Source organism: Thunnus albacares, chromosome 2 (genome assembly GCF_914725855.1).
Source record: "Thunnus albacares chromosome 2, fThuAlb1.1, whole genome shotgun sequence".
In the NCBI taxonomy this organism is placed as follows: domain Eukaryota; kingdom Metazoa; phylum Chordata; class Actinopteri; order Scombriformes; family Scombridae; genus Thunnus; species Thunnus albacares.
Window position 1 is genome coordinate 22,652,259 of NC_058107.1, and position 19,353 is coordinate 22,671,611.

The following is a 19,353-nucleotide window of genomic DNA, read 5'->3' on the forward strand; positions in this document are numbered from 1 at the left end:
CACCACAAAAACAGCTCTACAGTGCTGAGTGGAGGTGTGTGTGAGTGTGTGTTTGGCCGAGAGTACGGGGGCATCGTGATCATGGTCATCTCATCTGTGTGTGTGTGTGTGTGTGTGTGTGTCTTTTTAAGATGGTCATAGATCAGCCAGCAGGAATCACAAAGCCATGACCTGATCTGACCTCTTGTCTGGGTGTCAGAAAAGCCAAATTTTCCTCACAGCAGTGTGTAGCAGTAAGGTGTTTACTCTTAATCCCTTTAATCCTTTTACTTCACCACATTCAGTGTGAAGATTGAAATTTTAAGATTGGTTGGTGCATTTGGCAGTTAATGCCAGTGCATGAAAGGTAGTTTGACAAATCATAGAAAACATAATTTGCAGTTGCTTGCAACTAATCCGTTTCCTGAATCTAAGTTGTCAGTAACCTCAGCAAACCTGGTTAGACTTTAAAAAATCAATTTAAAAGCAGGTGAGGAAACCTCTATTGTTGAAGGGAAAGCAGAAAGATAATCAAGAACCATAAAACTGTGTTTGGTGAAGCAGTATTCATCAGGGAAATGGTACGTCATAGCAAGCAGCAGAAACATTCTGCTGTCCACCAGCTGTTTGTTCCCTCCGAACCAAACCGATCCTGAATTATTCAAACTTTTCAGGGATTTTAGAAAAAAAAAAAAGCATTATTTCTTGAAGTATGTATGGGTTCTCTGTCATCAAGTCAGCTCTGCTGTCAAAGTGAAGTAAAATATTTAACACAAGAATCCAAAACTTGAGGTATAAAATATTCAACCAAAACCATTATCTGGTCATTTTTATTTAAATAACCCGTGCAACTCTGAATCAACCCAACAGCTTGACTACAAAACCAAAGAGCCAAATTTACTCTGTGAATGTTACATCTGTCATAGGCTTGTAACACAATAAAACATAATTTAATCAGTCAAGTCTGATACACTGTAGATTTTTGTGTTCAGGTTAAATTTTGTTATATGCATACATTGTTCCAAGGACCACTTACTATCTTTTTCGACCAAATCATAGTCTTCACCAGCAAATGGAGTTCGTTCAATAATAATCATGTGATTTAAGTATAGACAAACACTGAGCAAATTCCATTCACTGATGAAGACTACATGTGATTTTGTTGAGTTGGAATTATTAGTCAAGCTATTGTTTACAAGGTCGAGAATAAACTTTCATTATCAGCTTCTCTTGCCAGTACCAGACTAACATGTTTCTCTTGTCTAAAGTGACTTTTGTTGTCGAATTGTCAGAGTATGAAAAGTTTTTTTTCTTGAGATATGAATGGTCTTGATCCTATGTCATGAAATTTATGAACCCAAATCAAACAACCCAAAATGTCACTCAAAAACATTTTTATTTTAATTTGATGTATTTGTGCCCATGCAACTGTAAATCATCCCAGTACAGACACTTCAAAGCCAAATTTGCATGTTTGTTACACATAAATGTAAACTGATCTGCTTAAAATAATGTCTTAAACTTTAAAACATTGTTGCTCATTGTTCTCTAATAATATAAATCTACTCAAGGCATTTTGTCCATCATAAGTTGCCATCTGTGCAGTGAGGCAGGTTACAGACTGATGTAGGATTTTCCACCGAAAAATCACCACACTGCACTGTGTGCAACAAAAGGCAACTGCAGGACAATCAGCAGCCCTCTACAGGCTCATAATTCTGGTTTGCAACCCAAAAATACAAAATTTACAAACCATGTGTTTTAATTATTATTACATAATATAACTAATAAGGTGGGCCGCACTTTTCCTGTGAAAAACTGGAATCCTCACAGCGTTAACTCCTCTTGTTTGACCACTGTTGTCAACATTCCCTTGTTGTACACTACTGGAGGTAGATATCTGTAATTGGTCACAATTCAAACCCTGTGTGATAGAAATTCATGAGTTTATGATGATGGCACTTACACTGTGTTTCAAAGTGGTTTTAGCCAACTAGCTGCAGTGTTCAGAATCACAAATGCACCACAGGATCATCCAGACTCTGTTATTCAGTTATTATCATTTAACATCCTGAAGCACTAATGAGTAGACAAATTCAGAATTCCCACAAGTTTCTGTGTGGTTTTGTCCAAAAGGTGCTTTACCCTGCACTGTCAAGATATGATCTTTTGATTATAAACCTGAACACCCTTGAAGATTACCAAATTCTTCTGAACTGCTATTCTCATTAGTAGATTATGGCCTCTGTATCTGTCATTGGTGACGACTTGAGGCTGATGAGGTGCTTTTCGACCTCCGTGGCCAAATCAGTGATGCTCCTCGTGATGTTCAGTGGCAAAACATTCTCCTCATCCAGCGGAGGCTCTAAAACATCAAACTGGGAACGCAGCAGGTCCGCTTTCATGAAATGTCCTCTCCGGGCCACCATCCTCTGGTGAATGAAGTCGTAGTCACCGTGCAGGAAGAGAAAAAAGACATCAGGAGGGGTGGAAAGTGGGATTTCCTGGTCTGGACAGGAAGAGAAGGTGAGGGCTTTGGAACCATAGAGCAGGATCTGTCTGTAGATGCGCTTCAAGGCAGAGCACACCACAAGAGCATCAGAGCCTGAACACCTTTCTCTGTGATAGGAGGACACACACACACATATGCACACACAGTTAGCCAAATGCAGAAAATGTTAAAAAATAGTGGGGAAACAAAGTGAACTCTGTGCGCAAACAGCTACAGAGAAAAAGGATGCAGAGAGAAAATAAGGATGAGTGGATTTAAAAAAAAAGAAGTGAGGAAAGTGTAACTAGCAGTGGAAGAGTTAAGGAAAAGAACTCTTTGATGTCACCGTAGTCGTTTTAAGAAAGAGATGGCACACTTTTCACTCTCTCCCTCACCTCTTCTCAACACTCCCACTCACTTAATCTGTCTTTACCCTCCCAAGCTCCCTTTCCGCTCTCTGGTTTTCATCTCAATTTTCAAAACCATCTTTTTTTTTCTTTTTTATCTCTTTCGACAATTTCACGCCCGCATATCCTTACTTCACTCCACTGCTCTTCAGCTCCCTCTCTCTCTCTCTGTTACCCCATCATCATCTCCAGTTGTGTCCTTACAAAATGTGTTGTCTTTCCCACTACAAAACTATGTGAGTGCATGATCACATATATACTGTGCATATGTGTATGTGTGGTATGTTTATTTGTACCTCTCAATGACTTCATGCAGTTTGAGAAGCCAAGGCAATCTGTCCTGAAGAGACAAACAACAACATCATGTCTGGTTATATTTTTGTTTTAAACAGCTTTCATTCAGGGTGGTTAGTTTGCACCTTTTCATATTTTTTTCAGATAGTAGATTCATTTGACCCTTGTCTTCAACAGCAGTTCTCAACCTTGTTAAGAAACGTTTTTAATCTCAAGGATTATAAAACAAATCATTCACTGGGTTTAAAGGGTTTTTGCACTGGCTGCCCGAGGGGGGAAACAAGGCATCGCCTCGTTTGGGTGTCACTATCTGGAAAGATTATGAAGCAGAAAATTGAAGTTTGTTTCAGATATTTGCCAAAAACTAATGTAACAACTCTGCTCCTCTAAAAAAAGATGAAATCCAAACATGAAAAATATGATGATTTCTCTCTATCTACCACTTACAGTTTTAACATTTTTGAGTGTGTGAGACATAACCCGTGGAGATTTATTATGAGCACTCAGTGTTTATATTGAATCTGACTATTCAGAGTTAGACATCACAATGACAATATATTCTGTTTGATTGTCTTAACTCAAAGACTCTTACAAAGAACTGATCAGGGAATCAAACAGAGATCAGATCAGCAGACGACGTGGCAGCACAAACACATCTTTGATTACACTGCAATCACAAACAATCAATCCTAAATTAGTTAGAAAGCTGAACTGGAGTCACATTCTTATCATACTGCATACTTAACATGAAGAACTGAACTCGTATAACAGGACTCACATTCTCTTATATCCAGGCTTCTGAGCATCTCCTGTTTGGTTCTGCCAACCTCAACCTGCCAACTCTGATATCAGCATGAAAGTCACATTTTTGCCAAAGCCTGACAGTAATCCTGACGTTGCATTTCGCCTTCACTTCATCGGTTCATCCTGAAACTGCCAACTGTTGAGTATTTTTTAAAACATGCCAAAGCATTGGACGGAGCAGGTCTCAGGGTAATTCTCCCAGGCCTCCAAAGCAAATTTCTGAGTGGGCGCTTATTGCCGGCCATGAAAACACCTCTAACAGTAAACTCCTGCCAAATGTTGGTCCGCCTGTAAGCTTGTATACTCAGCTTTGGCAGATAGCCAGTCAATTATTTGGAGATCTCCCTTCATTTTGAAAGTCAGCATGGACAGGGAAAAGATAAATATTGACCAAACAAAAATAAATGACTCAACTAAATTTTAGGACTATGGGCTCATTTTCCCTTCCTGTTCCTCTCACTGTCTCCTTCCTCCACCTACTTATTGAGTTTTCTGTTGCTGTGAGTCTGCGAGAATGATTTACTAAAGAGGAATGGTACAAATAAATACACTAACAAGACACCTCCAAACACACACTCTCACACACCTGGACTGACCTGGTCTGTGAGCGCTTCACCACGAGCCATCTTCTCAATGTTGTCTTGAGGGTGGAAGTTGTCTCCTTCATGCAGGGGCCACCCCAGCTGATGAGTGGATACACAGATGTAGTCATACTGGGTGCAGAGACATGAGTAGAGGTGTATTTGTGTGTGTGTGTGTGTGTGTGGAGGATGGGTTAAATTACCTTTTCTGATAGGAAGGTCCCTAAGGTGCTTCTGTATAAGAAAAAGAGCAAAACAGAAAAGACTTCATACAGTGTCATCATTCAAAAACATTGACCATTTAAAGATCTACTTCTGATGTGCTTCCAATGTAAGTGAAGAGGGACAAAATCCAGTCCTCCCGCTGTGCAAAAATGCATTTAAAAGTTTATCTGAAGCTAATTTGAAATTCTGGCAGTCCGAATGTGTCAAATAAAGTGGACATCTCTTGAAGTTAGTCTTTTTAGTGCCAAATTCCCAGTTTTTGTTACAATCCTTCCACCGCAGCTCAAAAGGGAAACATTTTCTAAGGAGAGAAAAAGAGAATTTTATACTATAAAGACTAATTGTGGAAGTTTTCCACTTGACTATCATCTTCACTGATCATCAAATAAAAGGCCACTGATGCAAGCAAAAATCTCATTTATTTTGCTTCCTTTAACTCATGTGGTGGTACACAAAAATAAACAGTGCACATACTTTCCACAACCTGAGACTCCCATGATGATGTAGATCATCCTGCTCAAACAAACAGGTGGATCTGCAGACGCCTATAGGTCAGCTCCTGTTCTGAAATGGATCTGAAGAAGAAGAAAAATCACTTTATAACTGGAAGGGACTTGTCTGCTATACTCAAGAGGTATGATCAGGAAATCTTACACATGTAAACATCTCAACCATAGAAATATGTAGAAATAATATCAGTGTTCATGTAGTTTAATCCTCATTCTACCAACATATTTAAGATACAAGGACTATCACCACTGTAAGAAACAACTATCATAGCAAAACGTTTGCTTATTTCTTCTCAAAACATTATTAGTTATGTAATTAATGTCATCTAAAAAGAAAAACATTATTATTATTTTAGGAAAATAACAGTTCATTTGCATATTGTGTAAAATGAACATATATACTTTTCTTTAATATAAATTGCAGCTTTTATCCCAAGTACAACCTTTCCCCTACCCTGCCGATACCTAGTACTGATCTGATACCAGTGTTTAATTAATAAGCTGAATGCCTGGGATCATTCTTTTATGAGTAAGGCAAAATCAGGCTTGCTTAAACATTGTTTTTTTTCCCTAAATTTGTGAAACAAAATGTAACAAATAAATACGTATATATAAATTTGATCGATACCCAATATTTGAGTCAGTATCAGACCAATATCCGATATCAGTGTTGGTACATCTCCACTTTAAATTAGGACCCATGTCAAACATGAACTCAATAAATGAATTAGGTGCTTTTGACTGGGATCCTCCAAGATCCCAATGCATTGGTATTTTTTTTTTTTAAAAAAGCATTAATTAAAACAGAAACAATTAACAATCATAGGAATGATAGAATAAAGCACCTGTGGGATATGATAAAAAGGAGACCTCTGGGGTCTGCAGGTACCCCAGTCGGTGGGATTAAGGTTAACCTGCCGTTATGATGAATTAACCGGTGGTGTCCCAGTAGCTACTGGTATCTTATGCATACAGCGCTCATTGACTGTGTAAAAGGGTTAGGGTTAGTTATACAGTCACTGACAGTACTTATGCAAAAACGTATTATGACTCTAAATGTATCGCCTGCCAAGCCAGCGACACACAACTGTACCATAAAACATTAGTTTTGTAATTACACACAGTTTTTTTTAGCTACTCTCTTCTCACAGGAGAATATATTCTGAAGCATTGTGCAGCATCCAGTGAGTGTGTCAGGTATTCCTGCTGAATCAGTGGTTCATGTAACCTGTAGAGAGACGATAAAATCCCACGTATGCCACATCCTGCTTCTTCAGTGACTCGGATCCGCTTGGACCATGGCCGCCGGGTTGTTTCGCTGAAACACGTGATGACGCACGAAGCACGTCGCTACGTTCGCAATTAAAGTGACGTCGTTCCGTAACACGCTCAGATTATGTTGCAGCTGAATCGCCTTTGACGTTATTATTGATGGAAATAAAATGATTTCACCGTTCGCGGCTTGATCACTGCTGTTTATTTTATTATCGGATGTTTGATGAACTTATGAACCGTTGCAGAATGTAGATTTTGATATTTGTCATCACTTCATTGGACACAAATCTACACGTGATGCACAAAACAATGCAATGCAATAATGAAGTGATGATGATGATGTAACCTGTATGACTTAGTCTGTGGATCAGAAGCTTTTTGCATAATTATTTTATCAATAGCCCATAAAACAATAGATTCACAGAGTTCACAGCTCGTTTTAGTTACCTATAAAACCTATAAAAAAGAATATAGCGCAGAAAATCAGTGACTATATGTTTTTTTTCCCGCAATAATGACCACATGCACTTCTGACACCACACGTGGGATCATAATTGCAATGTGCAGGTCCTGTTGAAATGAGGTAGAGCGAGGCAGAGAGAGAGAGAGAGAGAGAGAGAGAGAGAGAGAGAGAGAGAGAGAGAGAGAGAGAGAGAGAGACCCTCCTGTAGATACATCAGTGGGCAGGCAGGAGACGGATGCAGGCTCTCCTCCCTCCCGCTCTGTTACATCCATCCATTCTGTTATCCATCCATCCATCCATCTCTCCATCCACCCCGTTCATTCCCAAGGGCGTCACAGGGGAGGGTGACAAGACCTGACTGAGAAGCACATACATGTAATGTGTGTGCATGCGTGAGTCCTGCGTTTATGTAGCCTACGTTGCGCCTCTGGTCTGCTGCCTGTGGATCCGGTGACATGAGGAGCTGAAACAGAACCGACAGAAGGATGAAAATGCTCCGGTTTCGCAGCCCCAGCATCCGCTCCTTGGACCAGGAGGTCCTCTGCACGATCCGGTTACTGGACGACTCCGAGATCTCCTGCAGCATCCAGGTACATGAAAACGCACACAGTTTCTCCACCTTTGTGCTTTGTGGTTATTGCAATTATCACGTGGAGGTGACAGAGAAATGCCCTTCAGGTATATTCTTGTTTTAATGGTTTTATAGCCCCATATTGTTTGTTATTCTGATTCAGCTTGTTATTTTTCGACCATTTTGAACGCATTTTTGCTCTAATTTCCATGCTGCTGTGATTTACTGGAGAGGTTGCATGCTTTGCTCACTATACAGCCTTTAAGATATGTGTAGTGAAGAAAAGAGAGAGAAAAAAAAGAAACGATGGTGAACCTCAGGCAGAATATTTACTGGGGCTTTATATATGTGTGCTTGTGTGTGTTTCCATGTTTGGTCCAAGCAAGATGAGACCCACATGGAGAGAAGTTAGGGTGAAGTTTCATTCATCGCACAGGGAATGATGGAGCTCCATGGGTGTGGTGGTGGTGATGGTGGTGATAGTAATGATGAGGAGGACAGAGGGGAATACTGTTTGGCTTATTGATTGCAATCAGTCAAGTGAAGCTATGTGTGTGTGTGTGTGTGTGTGTGTGTGTGTGTGTATGTGTGTGATGAGCTTATTGTGTGCTTTTGCTTATGTACAAAGATGATAAGACATAAAGTGTCACTGACAGAGCCAAGAAAGATCCCTTCTGTGTAGCAGCCATGATAAACGCCTACATTCTGAAGCTTAAACCAAGACTGTCTTTATTTATTCTTGAGGAGGTGACATTTTGGAAATACATGTTTTTATATCATGGGTATACTTTAGACCACTTTGTTCATGATTTAGCAGCTACAAACCTAACAAAGCTTTTGGAGTCTGAGACAATATGAGGAACAGAAGAGATTCACAAATAATTTACAATAATTTATTTCTTCCAAAACAGTCGAGGTAGTAATTCCTAAACCTTTACTGAATAAAGAGTAATTACATCGCCCAAAAACTTCTTTTCATAAAGCTGCTTGTCACACATAGAATAAAACAATAGTCATCATATGTGCTGTTGGAAGTTTTTACATCAAAATCTGTCTCTGTCTGCCACCCAGTGAAATGAAATAAGCAGGATGAGTTCTATCGGAGATGTTTGCAGATACTATAATGGCTGTACTAAGATACACCAGGAAAAAATGCTCAGTATAAAAAGCAGGTTGATGAAGAAGGTGTGGCGAATGACTTTAAAAGATCATAATCTGCTCTCGCTGTCAAACTCCTAGATCTTTGTTTCTGGACAGACATGAAGACTTGGGTTTTTGATTCACTTAGAAAAGCCACCAAGGAGCTGATGCACAAACCAACACCTCAAAGCTGAAGTGCAGCCAACTGGAAAATTGACATAAAAGACATAAAACCTGATCACTGGATCCATTAGAGACGGATGAAATATTTAAATCTCTTTGGCTGCCTGAACAAAGGAAAATATAAGTTTTCCCCTCTGCTTGCACAAACAAATTAGATCCTGTGGGCTTGCAGTGTAGATCCTGCGGGCTCCTGGGCCCTTAGCTGCAGCTGCTGCCAGAGAGGTAAAAAATAAAATCTGTGTATCTGCCAAATTATGACTCATAATTATAGCACACACATATGTTTAGTAAAGGGACATTGCATAAAAAATGCTGGCCAACATATGGAAAGATATGGATGGACATTATTCTGTTCTGTTGTTAAATTTTCAGCATTGCACCAAAATTCTTCAAAGCAGCACCAGCTTGTTGACAACACATTCAGCTTAACAGAGTTGAGAGCGCCATGAGTGAACGCAGCTCCGAGCAGCACCTCATCTCCCCCTGAGCCGCCTCCAGAAGAAGTTGGCAGCAGCCTCGGCCCTGTTGTCTGACCCTGAAAGACCGAAAACACTCGCAGCATGTCAAACGAACTGTCTCGCTGGACTTCTACTTGTACCCAATCAATGATTTATAAAAAACCCTTAAGTGTACTGAGAGAGGAGGATGGAGAGAGGCAGGGAAGGGTGGTGTCTGTATCTTTGTATTTTCGCGCTCACATGCATGTATACCTGCGTGTTTGTGTCTCTGAGAGCACAAAAGTGTGTTCAGCGCTGCTACGTCTGGGAACATTAAAGCATGGCTTTTCACCGGGAGTTGCGTGAATGCAAGAGTCCAACATTGTGAGTGTGTGTGCACTTTTAGCTGCGTGTCTGTGTATCTGCGTGCGATAAGGAAATGGACATTTAATATTTCTAGCTGACTGCATTTTCCAGAGCTTTCTTTAATGGCTTTGTGTTCCGGTGCTGTGCTGCTCCTTCCTACATATTTCATGACATCCTGCGCTCCTCATGCTACACTTCTGCTGCTTAACAACAGCACTTCTCCCTTTTCCAGTGTACAGAGACTTCCATCTCTTACTTTATCTGCTTACTTTTCTCCCACTCTCTTTTATTTCGTCTCTTCTGCTTGTGCTGAATATGTAGGTCAGGCAGCAGTAGATTGAACACCATTAAAATGTTGTGTGACAAAATTGTTCTCAAATTGTGCTTATGAGCAAATGCCTCACAACTGAATAGCTTGTTTAATGTGAGTCTGCAATGCCCTTATTTCCTTTAACTTTCCTCTTAGGCATCACTTCTTGACTTTGCATAAAACATGGGTGCATTACCCAGCACCCCTTGGGGTACAGTGCTTGGTACCGCATGATCTATCCTGATTAAATGAGGACTTTAAAATGTCTTGAAAAGCCACAATAAGTATGGATATTTCTATGGCGATAGAAAATGCATTTTTTGGCACAAAATGGATGATAACTTATGTGTAACATGTCTTATTACTGTAAGTGTAAAAATAACGGAAAGGCAATTCAGAGTGTTTACTTATGACAAAAAAAGACATTAAGAATAGATATAAAAGAAACACAAGGTGATATAAAAATACACATGAAGAAACAGAAGATAAAATGAGCTCAAATAAAAAAAAAAACAGAATATCCAGGAGAAGATATGAATGAATGGTCCCAAATTTGACTGAATAAAAAGAAAGTGGCAAACTGAAAAGTTAAGCTTAGCCTCAATTTAAAAAGATCTAACAGTTGGAGAAGACTTCTGATTTCTTTGAGTTTGATCCAGAATATTTCATGTTTCCAGTGACCATATTGATGGATTGAGTGATCAGACGTCAGCATTGATGAAGTGATGTTATTTAGCTTGAAGTGTTACTGGGCACAGTAAGACTTCAAGAAATATTAAAAAGAAGTTTAGTCTTAGTTTATTATAACATATAATAGTGACTGAATGTCATACTCATTCATACTCACATACATGTATCGTTCCAACAGCAATGTCAAGAGGAGAATCTGTTCTAGTGAAGAAATGTTAAGGAGCAGGAGACAAATGAGTGTGTATATATTATCCTATTAATGTTATGTATATTTATATTTATTTAGGTGTATGACATTGTTTGTAAAAAGATTTCCGGTTCTGCGTCACGAGGAGCGGCAACAGCCTACAGCAGAGCGTAATTATTTTTAAGTTGTTTACTGTGACACTAAGAATAGCTTGACAGCAGAGTATAATGCAGGTAGAGAGAGAGAGAGAGAGTGTGTGTGTGTGTGTGTGTGGGGGGGGGTTATGTGTGTCTACAACCTGGGGGTGAACGTGTCCAGCCTGCTGCTCTCATGTTCAGTGGTAATGTTAAGTCAGACACGTCAAGATCAATACACAGTGACCTCCTCAGCTTTCTGCTCCCCTCCCCTTCATCGTCCACTCTTTTTCTTCTCATCTTTCCATCACTCGTCTTCTCTTTCCCATCCCCTCCCTCTTTTCGCTCTCTCTTTCACCCCACTTTCAGCTTCAAATTTACTCCTCTGTCCATCTTTTCTCACTTTCTATTTTTGTATCTCTCATCTTATATCTCCTTCCGTCCTCCTCTCTATCTCTCCATCTCTCTCTCTTTCTCTCTCCTCCTTCCTCTCTGTGACACATCATGTATAATTGAGTGAGATCACTGTTCTTCATGAGGCCAACATCAGTCAGCTGTCAGTGATGCTCCACACACCATGAGTGTGTATATATGTGTGTGTAAGTGTGGAGGGTGGGGTAACCATGGCTCACTTGCATGAAAGATTTAAATGTAGCCACTGAGCCAAAGTTCTGCAATTACGGACATCAATTCACTAGAAATTACTGTGCGGCAACGAAATAGCCCATAATAACTGGAACTATATTGAAAGCTTGATATATATCCTGCTGACTGCTCTGTTTCTATTCTTGTGCAGGTCACCTTATCGATACATCACTGATACAGTCTATTTAAAGATGCATATGGATGTCGGTGTTGTTTTTTACTACATCTGCCTCTCAGCAGAGATGTGTGTGTTGCTGATGTGGTGCTGGTCTTTTATTTACCATCATTTTTTGCAGGGGGCTGACTCTGTGTGTGTGTGTGTGTGTGTGTGTGTGTGTGTGTGTGTGTGTGTGTGTGTGTGTGTGATAAAGGTAGCGTAGCTGGTGTGTGAGCTATGCTGAGGCAGTGCTATTGTTTTCAGCTTGTAGGCATTCTTCAGAGCAAGTTATAAATAGCACTGTTCTTCTATTCTTATCCCGCTTGCCGGCGCCTCTTTGATGCTCCTCCGAAGATGACTAAAGAGAAATAATCCCTTTTCTGACTTTTGCTTGCAACTGAAGGGAAGCAGAGAGATGAGACAGCGGGATAGAGGAGAGGTAGACATCTAAAGAAACGGGTGAGAGGGATGGAAAGCGAAAGAGAGATGGTTGATAAGACAGAATGTGGGGTGACGCGGTTGGTCGCAGTACGTGAGCTGTGAGGATGATGGCAAAAAATCAACAGGCTGTAGGAAGGAATGGAAGCGCGGTGGAGTGGCTGCGGAAGAAAAACAGATTAAGCAGATTAAAACATAAAACAGATTTCAAATGAGACTGGCAGAGCGGGCGGATTTTGAAAAAAGGAAGACAAGGTGGTGAGAAAGAAGCCAGGCTAAGCCAGGGAAGAATAAAAACAGGCCAATTGTTGATGGAAATTAATCTACAATGAGGTGGAAAGCCGAGAAGAAAGTGTAAAAAATGAACTGCAGAGGACAGTAAAATAAGAAAGCGTAAGGTATGTCAGAGATCACCCATGTTCCTGATTGATATTCATTGTCTTGCTCAAGGACACTTCAGCATCAGATCATCTTGTTCAAGGACGCTCTCCTTCCTCCAGCCAGCAGATGACCACTGCACACTGAAAATGAGAATAACATGCAACAAGCACTACTACGGCACACAGGCCTTATTTAATGATGAATGTATGAATGTATTTAGAGAAGTACATGGTTATTTGTTAGGATTAAATTTGAAATAATTTCTGTGAGTCCAGACGCTTGCATTTGTTCCCTTCACTTCATATACTTCATCTTTCCTTATCTGGTAAAAACTGTGTGGAGGAAAGAAAGTTATTTTCAGTTTCTTCCCATCATCACTTCTCCTTAAAGATAGAGTAGAATTAGTTTTTTTGGGGGGGGGAAACATTGTTTAAATGGTTTAAATCCCTTTTTTTTTAACAATAAGTTGTTTTCTGCATCGTGGTGTATTGTGGAATATAACTTCTGCCACATGTGATTGGAGATTCTGTTGCGCTGCATTTAATTCAATACTTTGTTTCCTCAGGATAATCCACTTAGCATCAATACTGTTTTCTAGGGTGTGCTGGGTAAATATATTAAAAAACAAACAATAGAACAATTAAAACACATCAAACAGTAGCAACAGTCTGCACAGTCGTGTTTGTATTTTTAGCATCAGCCCAGAAATATACACTCTGCTTGCTATCTATTTCAGATTTTACAATTACCGTTTGAAGCAAACAGCATGTTTCCACACAACCTCCAACATCAAGCATCACTTTGTAGCATCACTTCAATCACATCTACAAGTATGGAAAGGAAATTGTAGGTATCAACATCATCTTTGAAGCCGAACATTATATTCAGCATAGAATGTTCTTTGTGTATGTGTAACTACGTCATCGTCATTGTCTGAGTGTGCATATATGATGTATTAAGCCTTTGACGCACACACCATTACCCGCTACATCTTACTGTACATCAGAAAAAATGAGAGCGAGGCAGAGAGTACACACAGGCCTAGATGCTAATTTATGTCAAAAACAAACAAACAAACAAACAGGTTCACACTCATCCTCTTTTTCCTTTTTTTTTTTTTTTTTTACACACAAACACAAAGAGCCTCCTTCTGCTCTGACATGGATTGTTTGTCTGCCACAAAAACTTGAACATCCTGTGGTGCAAAGATAAGACAGCTGTTTCAATGCTCCAAACATGTGCACACACTCAGCTGGTGCAACGGCGATGTTGCGGCTACAGTCATGCACTGTACTCCTCTTTCTCTCTCTCTCTTGCCATCCTGCGAGTTAGTGTCCAGCTGTACACAGAGTGATGAACATCCATTATAATAGAAACTGGTCCTGCTCCATATATTGATAATTTATGGCTCTACCTCGAAGCTTATTAGGCTGTGTGCCCAGCCATGAACCTGGTGTGTGTGCGTGTAGGTGCACATGACATGTTTTATATCATGTGTGTTCATGTATGCATGCCTTTGTGCCCACGTATGTGTGTGTGTGTGTGTGTGTGAGTATTGCAGTTGATGATAAGGTAATTGGTTTTTCTCCTTCCACACAGGGACAAGGTCACAGTCACCGTAGGTTGAGTGCTACTCACAGGGATGTCAGGGATTATCCATTTGATATATATAAATAATTAGAACAAGTGTATATTGATGTACAGTAGCTTCTTAAATTTATATTGATATCATCTGTTCCAACTTCACTTTATCCCATGTAGACAAAGATATTAACAAAATATATAATTAATATAGGAAATTAACACTGATCACTTCAATGTATAGCAGGAACAGTAAAGATATTATTTAAAAAATAAAAAAATAAAATAATAAAATAAAATAATTAAGCACAAATTACAAAGCAAGAAGGACTCTAAGCGGCACAAGAACAAGATCGATTTAAAACAGAAACAACATAACATAAAACATGAGCTGGGAAAAGCGAGGGAATATAAATGACTCTTTAAACTTTTTTTTTTTTTTCGGAAAATGCTAAGTCATAAGTCTGTTTTATTTATATGGCTCAAAAGCACATATGTGCCTCAAAGGCTTTACAATCTGTTCAAGATACGTCACAGATAGGATAAGGAAAAAAATAAACAGGAAAAAGGGGAGAAACCTCGGAAAGAGCAGCACATGCAGTAGATGTTGTATATATATTACATAATAGACAGAAATAATGATTGTAATTTTACAAAATGGAGAAACAGATTGATAATATAAGGTGAATAAAGTGGAAGCACATATGAAGAATGTAGATCAGAGAAAATGTTTGCAACTTGCAGGTGCTACCAAGCAGTGGCAAGACATTAAGACTTCCGCTGTGCCACAAACTATCACAGGAATGTTCTAATATTAAGAGGTTAAGTGTCCAAACTTAAATGAAATCTGTGATATTTAGTCTCCTTTTCTCGCCATGTTTTGATGACCATAAGTCTGTAGCTCCAGGCAAGAGTCCATTACTGCTGTGGGTCAGTGATTGAAGAGGTTAAACTCAACATACTCTGTTATGCAGCTCATGAGATCAATACTACACTGGAGCTGTGTGGGTTTCAGTCTGATAAATTACATCCTGCCTTGTCTTTTCACACTGCTTCTTTCAATTTTCCCTTTCAGATACAAAACAAAGACAGCATGGATTTACAACTCACCAACCATTTACTGATAAATGCTGTGATGATGGGAGGTTACTACAGAGAGGGATGGTGTTGAGGTCAAACGCGTCTTTCCAAAGGTTTCTCTCCTTAATATAAATTGGATGCGCTCCATAATTCAGCTCCCCGACTGGAAGTGTTTGATCCCCTGCTTCTCGCTTCCTCAATCTTGTACTCACGGTAGCCTCAGAGGATGATTTGTATTTCAATCCTGCCTCTCCAGCTCACTTTTAAAATCTGTTTTAAGATTATTACTTTGCACACTTATCCAGCTGTTTTTTAAAGGAGTTTAATCTTTGAAATTGCCCAAACCACACTGACCCGCCGCTGGAATATCACAAACTCATGCTGTGCGGTCAAATATTGTTCAAACTGACTTTGTGGAAATGTGTGTAAAATGATGCACAAGATATCTATAATATTTCCTTTTGGTGGAATAATGCAGCCATAAGAACATACGGTGTTAGGTTTGAATATTTCTCTCAGTGTAAACGACATATAACTTCAAAAGCTGGAACAAGCCAACGGAGAATATATGCTTATGATTCAGTCAGAGTGTGGAATAAGATGATTTAAAATGAAATCAAAGGGTAAAAGTGGATGCTAACTGGATAGAAGGGTCATGTGTATGAAAAATGTGCTTGGAAATGTGTTTCAGTAGAGAAAAGAAGAGAGGAGGAAAGGGTTTTAGCTCACTTTTTATCTTCTGCATTGCTTTTCCCACACCCAGCATCCAGCACATTGATTTGTCTCTGTTATATCCTGGTCAAGCCTCTGGATCGATCCATTCATTGGCTCGAGGGGTTGACTTTAGGGTGGTGAATACAAACTGGCTTTAGAAATACTGGCGCTGTTAATAACAGGAGAACAATGTTGTCACACATGCACAAAAGCCTGCTTACACACTCGCCTTAATTGGCAAATAAATTGGCAAATTGGTCCACTAGCATCTTAAAGCTCCATTTCCCTCAAGAGTAGCAGTAGTGACAACAGAGAAAAGCCATGGATTAGTGTAGCATTTGTCTTAACGCCAGGCACTAGGCTTTTAAATTGGTTTGTGTGGAGGTAAAGAGGAGCATATCATTATCTTTAAAGTCCCACTACTCTCTCTGTCTGTCTCCGCTCCGTCACTCCTTCCCTGTGTGTGTGTGCAGATAGGAGTGTGTGCTCAGTTACCTCGTTTAAGGAATTTAACGCTCTTTCACCTCACAGTGTTTCAATCTCGGCCAGTTAGGTATGCCGTGTCATGAAATGAATCACGTTGAAGTCGATGAGGACCAGTCATAATTGAGCTGGCATGCATATTAATTAAACAACAGGCGATGTTTAACTGGGCCACGGAACCCAGGGTCCTAGTGCTTGACTCGTAGTTGTCACAAAGTCTTGAGCTGTGTTGATGATTGTAGGTCGGAAGATGTTCTATACAGGCTTAAAATTAGTTTAATACTTGGTAATCTATATGTTGTTTTATCATTTAATCTGATCACCTAATTTAGATTAACGTTAGTTCCCTGCTGATCTTTGAAAAACCCAGAGTGTTATTTAACAACACTGACTGCTATAAGATATTTCTAGAATAAGAAACACACCAAAGATGGTAACCGTAAATTTCTTGATGTTGACTGTATGATGTGAACCAGTATTTTGGGATTTTATTTATATATACTTATCTACATTTTCCGTCATTATTTTCCATGATTTTGTATTTTCATACACAGTAATGCATTTATATCTTTCTTGTGTCGCACAAAACAGGCAAGGAGATAGTATTTCATTCCTGGCTACCATCTTTGTTTGCAGTAGGAACTCGAGTTGCAGCTTAAATATCCTCAAAGCAGCTATAATCAATATTTTTTATAATTACAATGTATCAAATGACAATGTGTAATGTCAGAGGCGTCTGATGAACCTACAGAGAATTATCACCCGATGCTGCAGCTCCCCTCGGCTTTACAGAGCTTAATAGTGAGTTTCAGCTCATTGTTTAGCTGTCTGGCTGTGACTTTTACAGTTTTGGTTCACTCTCACTGCTCTCAAAGCTTTGCTTTTTGGCTGCAGCAGGCAGCCGGTTTAAGAGAAAAAGTTCTAAAAACCCACTGTACACTACCTGCTCAGCATCAGAAACAAACAAACAGACTAAGTTAGCGACTTGCTGGTGAATTTAGTGGAGCATTTAACAGCTAAAGATATTTTTCTCAGGAGTTGGTAGAGAGCAAAAACAGAGCTAAAAGAGAGTGAATATTGGACCTACATTCAGCAGGTAGCCAGAAACACGACTCCAAATAAATGATAATGTTGCTTCATAACTGTTGTTCCCTAACGTCAACTTATAAGGTTATGATACGACTGTTCACAACTTGTTTCCACTTCCCTCAAAGTGGCCAAAAAAATCAGTTAAGTATCCTGAAAATACCTCAAAATCAGCAGTAAGTGTTGTTAAAGAGCCTTCTGGGTTTTTAAAAAATATGCAAGGATATATCTTTCAGAAGAACTTGTGCTTAGCTCTGTGACTGGAATTTAATGATAAGAGGCACAACCTGGGGTATGGAGTGTATGGAGGTCAAAGCTAACAGAAGTTTTTTGTGAATTCAAGACACATGTAGGAATGAATAATTAATTGTATACTTGTTTTTATATTTGGCTTGCTGATGGTTTTTCTGTTTTCTCGTTCTATTTTTGTCCGCTCGGATTGCGTCTGGACTCGGCTGGCTGCAGAAAGGTTGTTTTATCTCGAAAAAAAACGTCAGAGGACGGAGAGACACACTCGAAGACACACACGTCAAAGTGCACTTTGCTTCTGCTAAACTGAATACACTCTACACAGAGGCTCTGTTCAAAGTGTGTGTATGTGTCTGTGTGTTCAAGCGAAGCAGAGAGAAGAGCACTGTGCCATCATTAGGTGAGATCATGTAGAGACAGGATGACCGGGTTAATTTTTAATGCCCAGCCTTTGGATACATAAAATATGTATTCAGCCCTTGTTGGACATGACATAGACTCTTTATATCTCTCCTCCTCACTCTGTCTCTTCCTCCCTGCCTTGCTCATCTTAGTCAATCTTCCGATCTTTCCTTTATTTACTCCTTTTTTTTTTTAGCTCTTTCTTTCTCTCTTTCAGTCTCTCTGCGTGTTTGGCCCTGGTTCACTCTCTGTCTGGTCTGTTCTCTCTCTTCTCTCTCGGCAGCAGTCCGCCTCTCACGAGCGTCTGCCCTGAGAACCAGACAGAGGAAAGGTGTCGTTTGATGATCTGGCTAGAAACATCTCGCAGCATGGCTGTTTTCATTCTGTTTCCTCTGTTTTTCTCCTCCCTCAGTGTGTGTCTATGTCTGTCTGCTCTTCAGATTTAACAGCTTAGTAACACTGTTGTCACGGATCAGCCGAAAATCCTAAAGAGATGTAGACAGACACACGCAAACCCACAAACACACAAACACTGATAGAGACATGCAGCTTACATAGACGACAGGTTTTTTACCTGACTCACACACACACTACAGGCAGGTCAGCACGAATACACCGATGATCACAGCTACACCCACAGGGACACGCGCTGGTTTCACAGCTTACTTGTGCCACAGTGATATAACAGTAAACCTGAACCAGCCAATAGGGACATCATGTCTCAGAGATCACCCACAGCTGATTGTTGCCGCGGTGATATAACAAAGGTCAGCAGGGACATCCCCCTAACTGTGCAGTTTTTATATACACATAAATAAATATAAATACACCAACCTTGTTTTTTTGAGTCTGACATTCTACCAGAAAAATGGCTGAGCAACTGGGAACAATGGTTAATTAAATATTGATATGATAATGTGTACTGTGAAGTGTGTATGTGCGGTTAGCCTATATATGAACTCCTTCTGTGTATTGTGTATTGTGTACTTGTTTTATATTTAATTTGTCTTCATTGTTCGTTGCATTGACCTGAATTTGTTAGCTGCTTTTATAATAGCGTGCCCTCTCTACAATTACTGAACCTGTGTTTG

General features: G+C 39.7%; 2 protein-coding genes across 7 annotated transcripts in view; one reads left to right on the forward strand and one right to left on the reverse strand.

Annotated features, from left to right (window-relative positions):
- Nucleotides 1-887: 887 nt before the first annotated feature.
- On the reverse strand, nucleotides 888-6,628 carry LOC122997490 (probable gluconokinase). 5 transcript variants are annotated; one of them, XM_044373654.1, is made up of 6 exons: nucleotides 6,519-6,628; nucleotides 5,256-5,356; nucleotides 4,760-4,790; nucleotides 4,572-4,658; nucleotides 3,174-3,217; nucleotides 888-2,598 (listed from the first exon to the last, which is right to left on the reverse strand). In XM_044373654.1, exons 2-6 carry the CDS (start codon nucleotides 5,291-5,293, stop codon nucleotides 2,208-2,210), a joined length of 591 nt encoding a protein of 196 aa, XP_044229589.1. In that variant the 5' UTR covers nucleotides 5,294-5,356; nucleotides 6,519-6,628; the 3' UTR covers nucleotides 888-2,207. The 5 variants fall into 5 exon arrangements, with proteins under 5 accessions (XP_044229589.1, XP_044229597.1, XP_044229613.1 ...); XM_044373662.1 differs by having other exon boundaries at nucleotides 6,440-6,620; XM_044373678.1 differs by lacking the exon at nucleotides 6,519-6,628 and adding an exon at nucleotides 6,411-6,428.
- Nucleotides 6,629-7,249: 621 nt separating this feature from the next.
- The window catches only part of frmd3 (FERM domain containing 3), a 55,298-nt gene continuing 43,194 nt past the window's right edge, over nucleotides 7,250-19,353 (forward strand). For both annotated transcript variants that reach the window (XM_044373713.1, XM_044373721.1), the window contains exon 1: nucleotides 7,250-7,618. In XM_044373713.1, coding sequence (XP_044229648.1) covers nucleotides 7,514-7,618 — 105 coding nt within the window. In that variant the 5' untranslated portion in view covers nucleotides 7,250-7,513. The remainder of the gene's footprint in view (nucleotides 7,619-19,353) is intronic.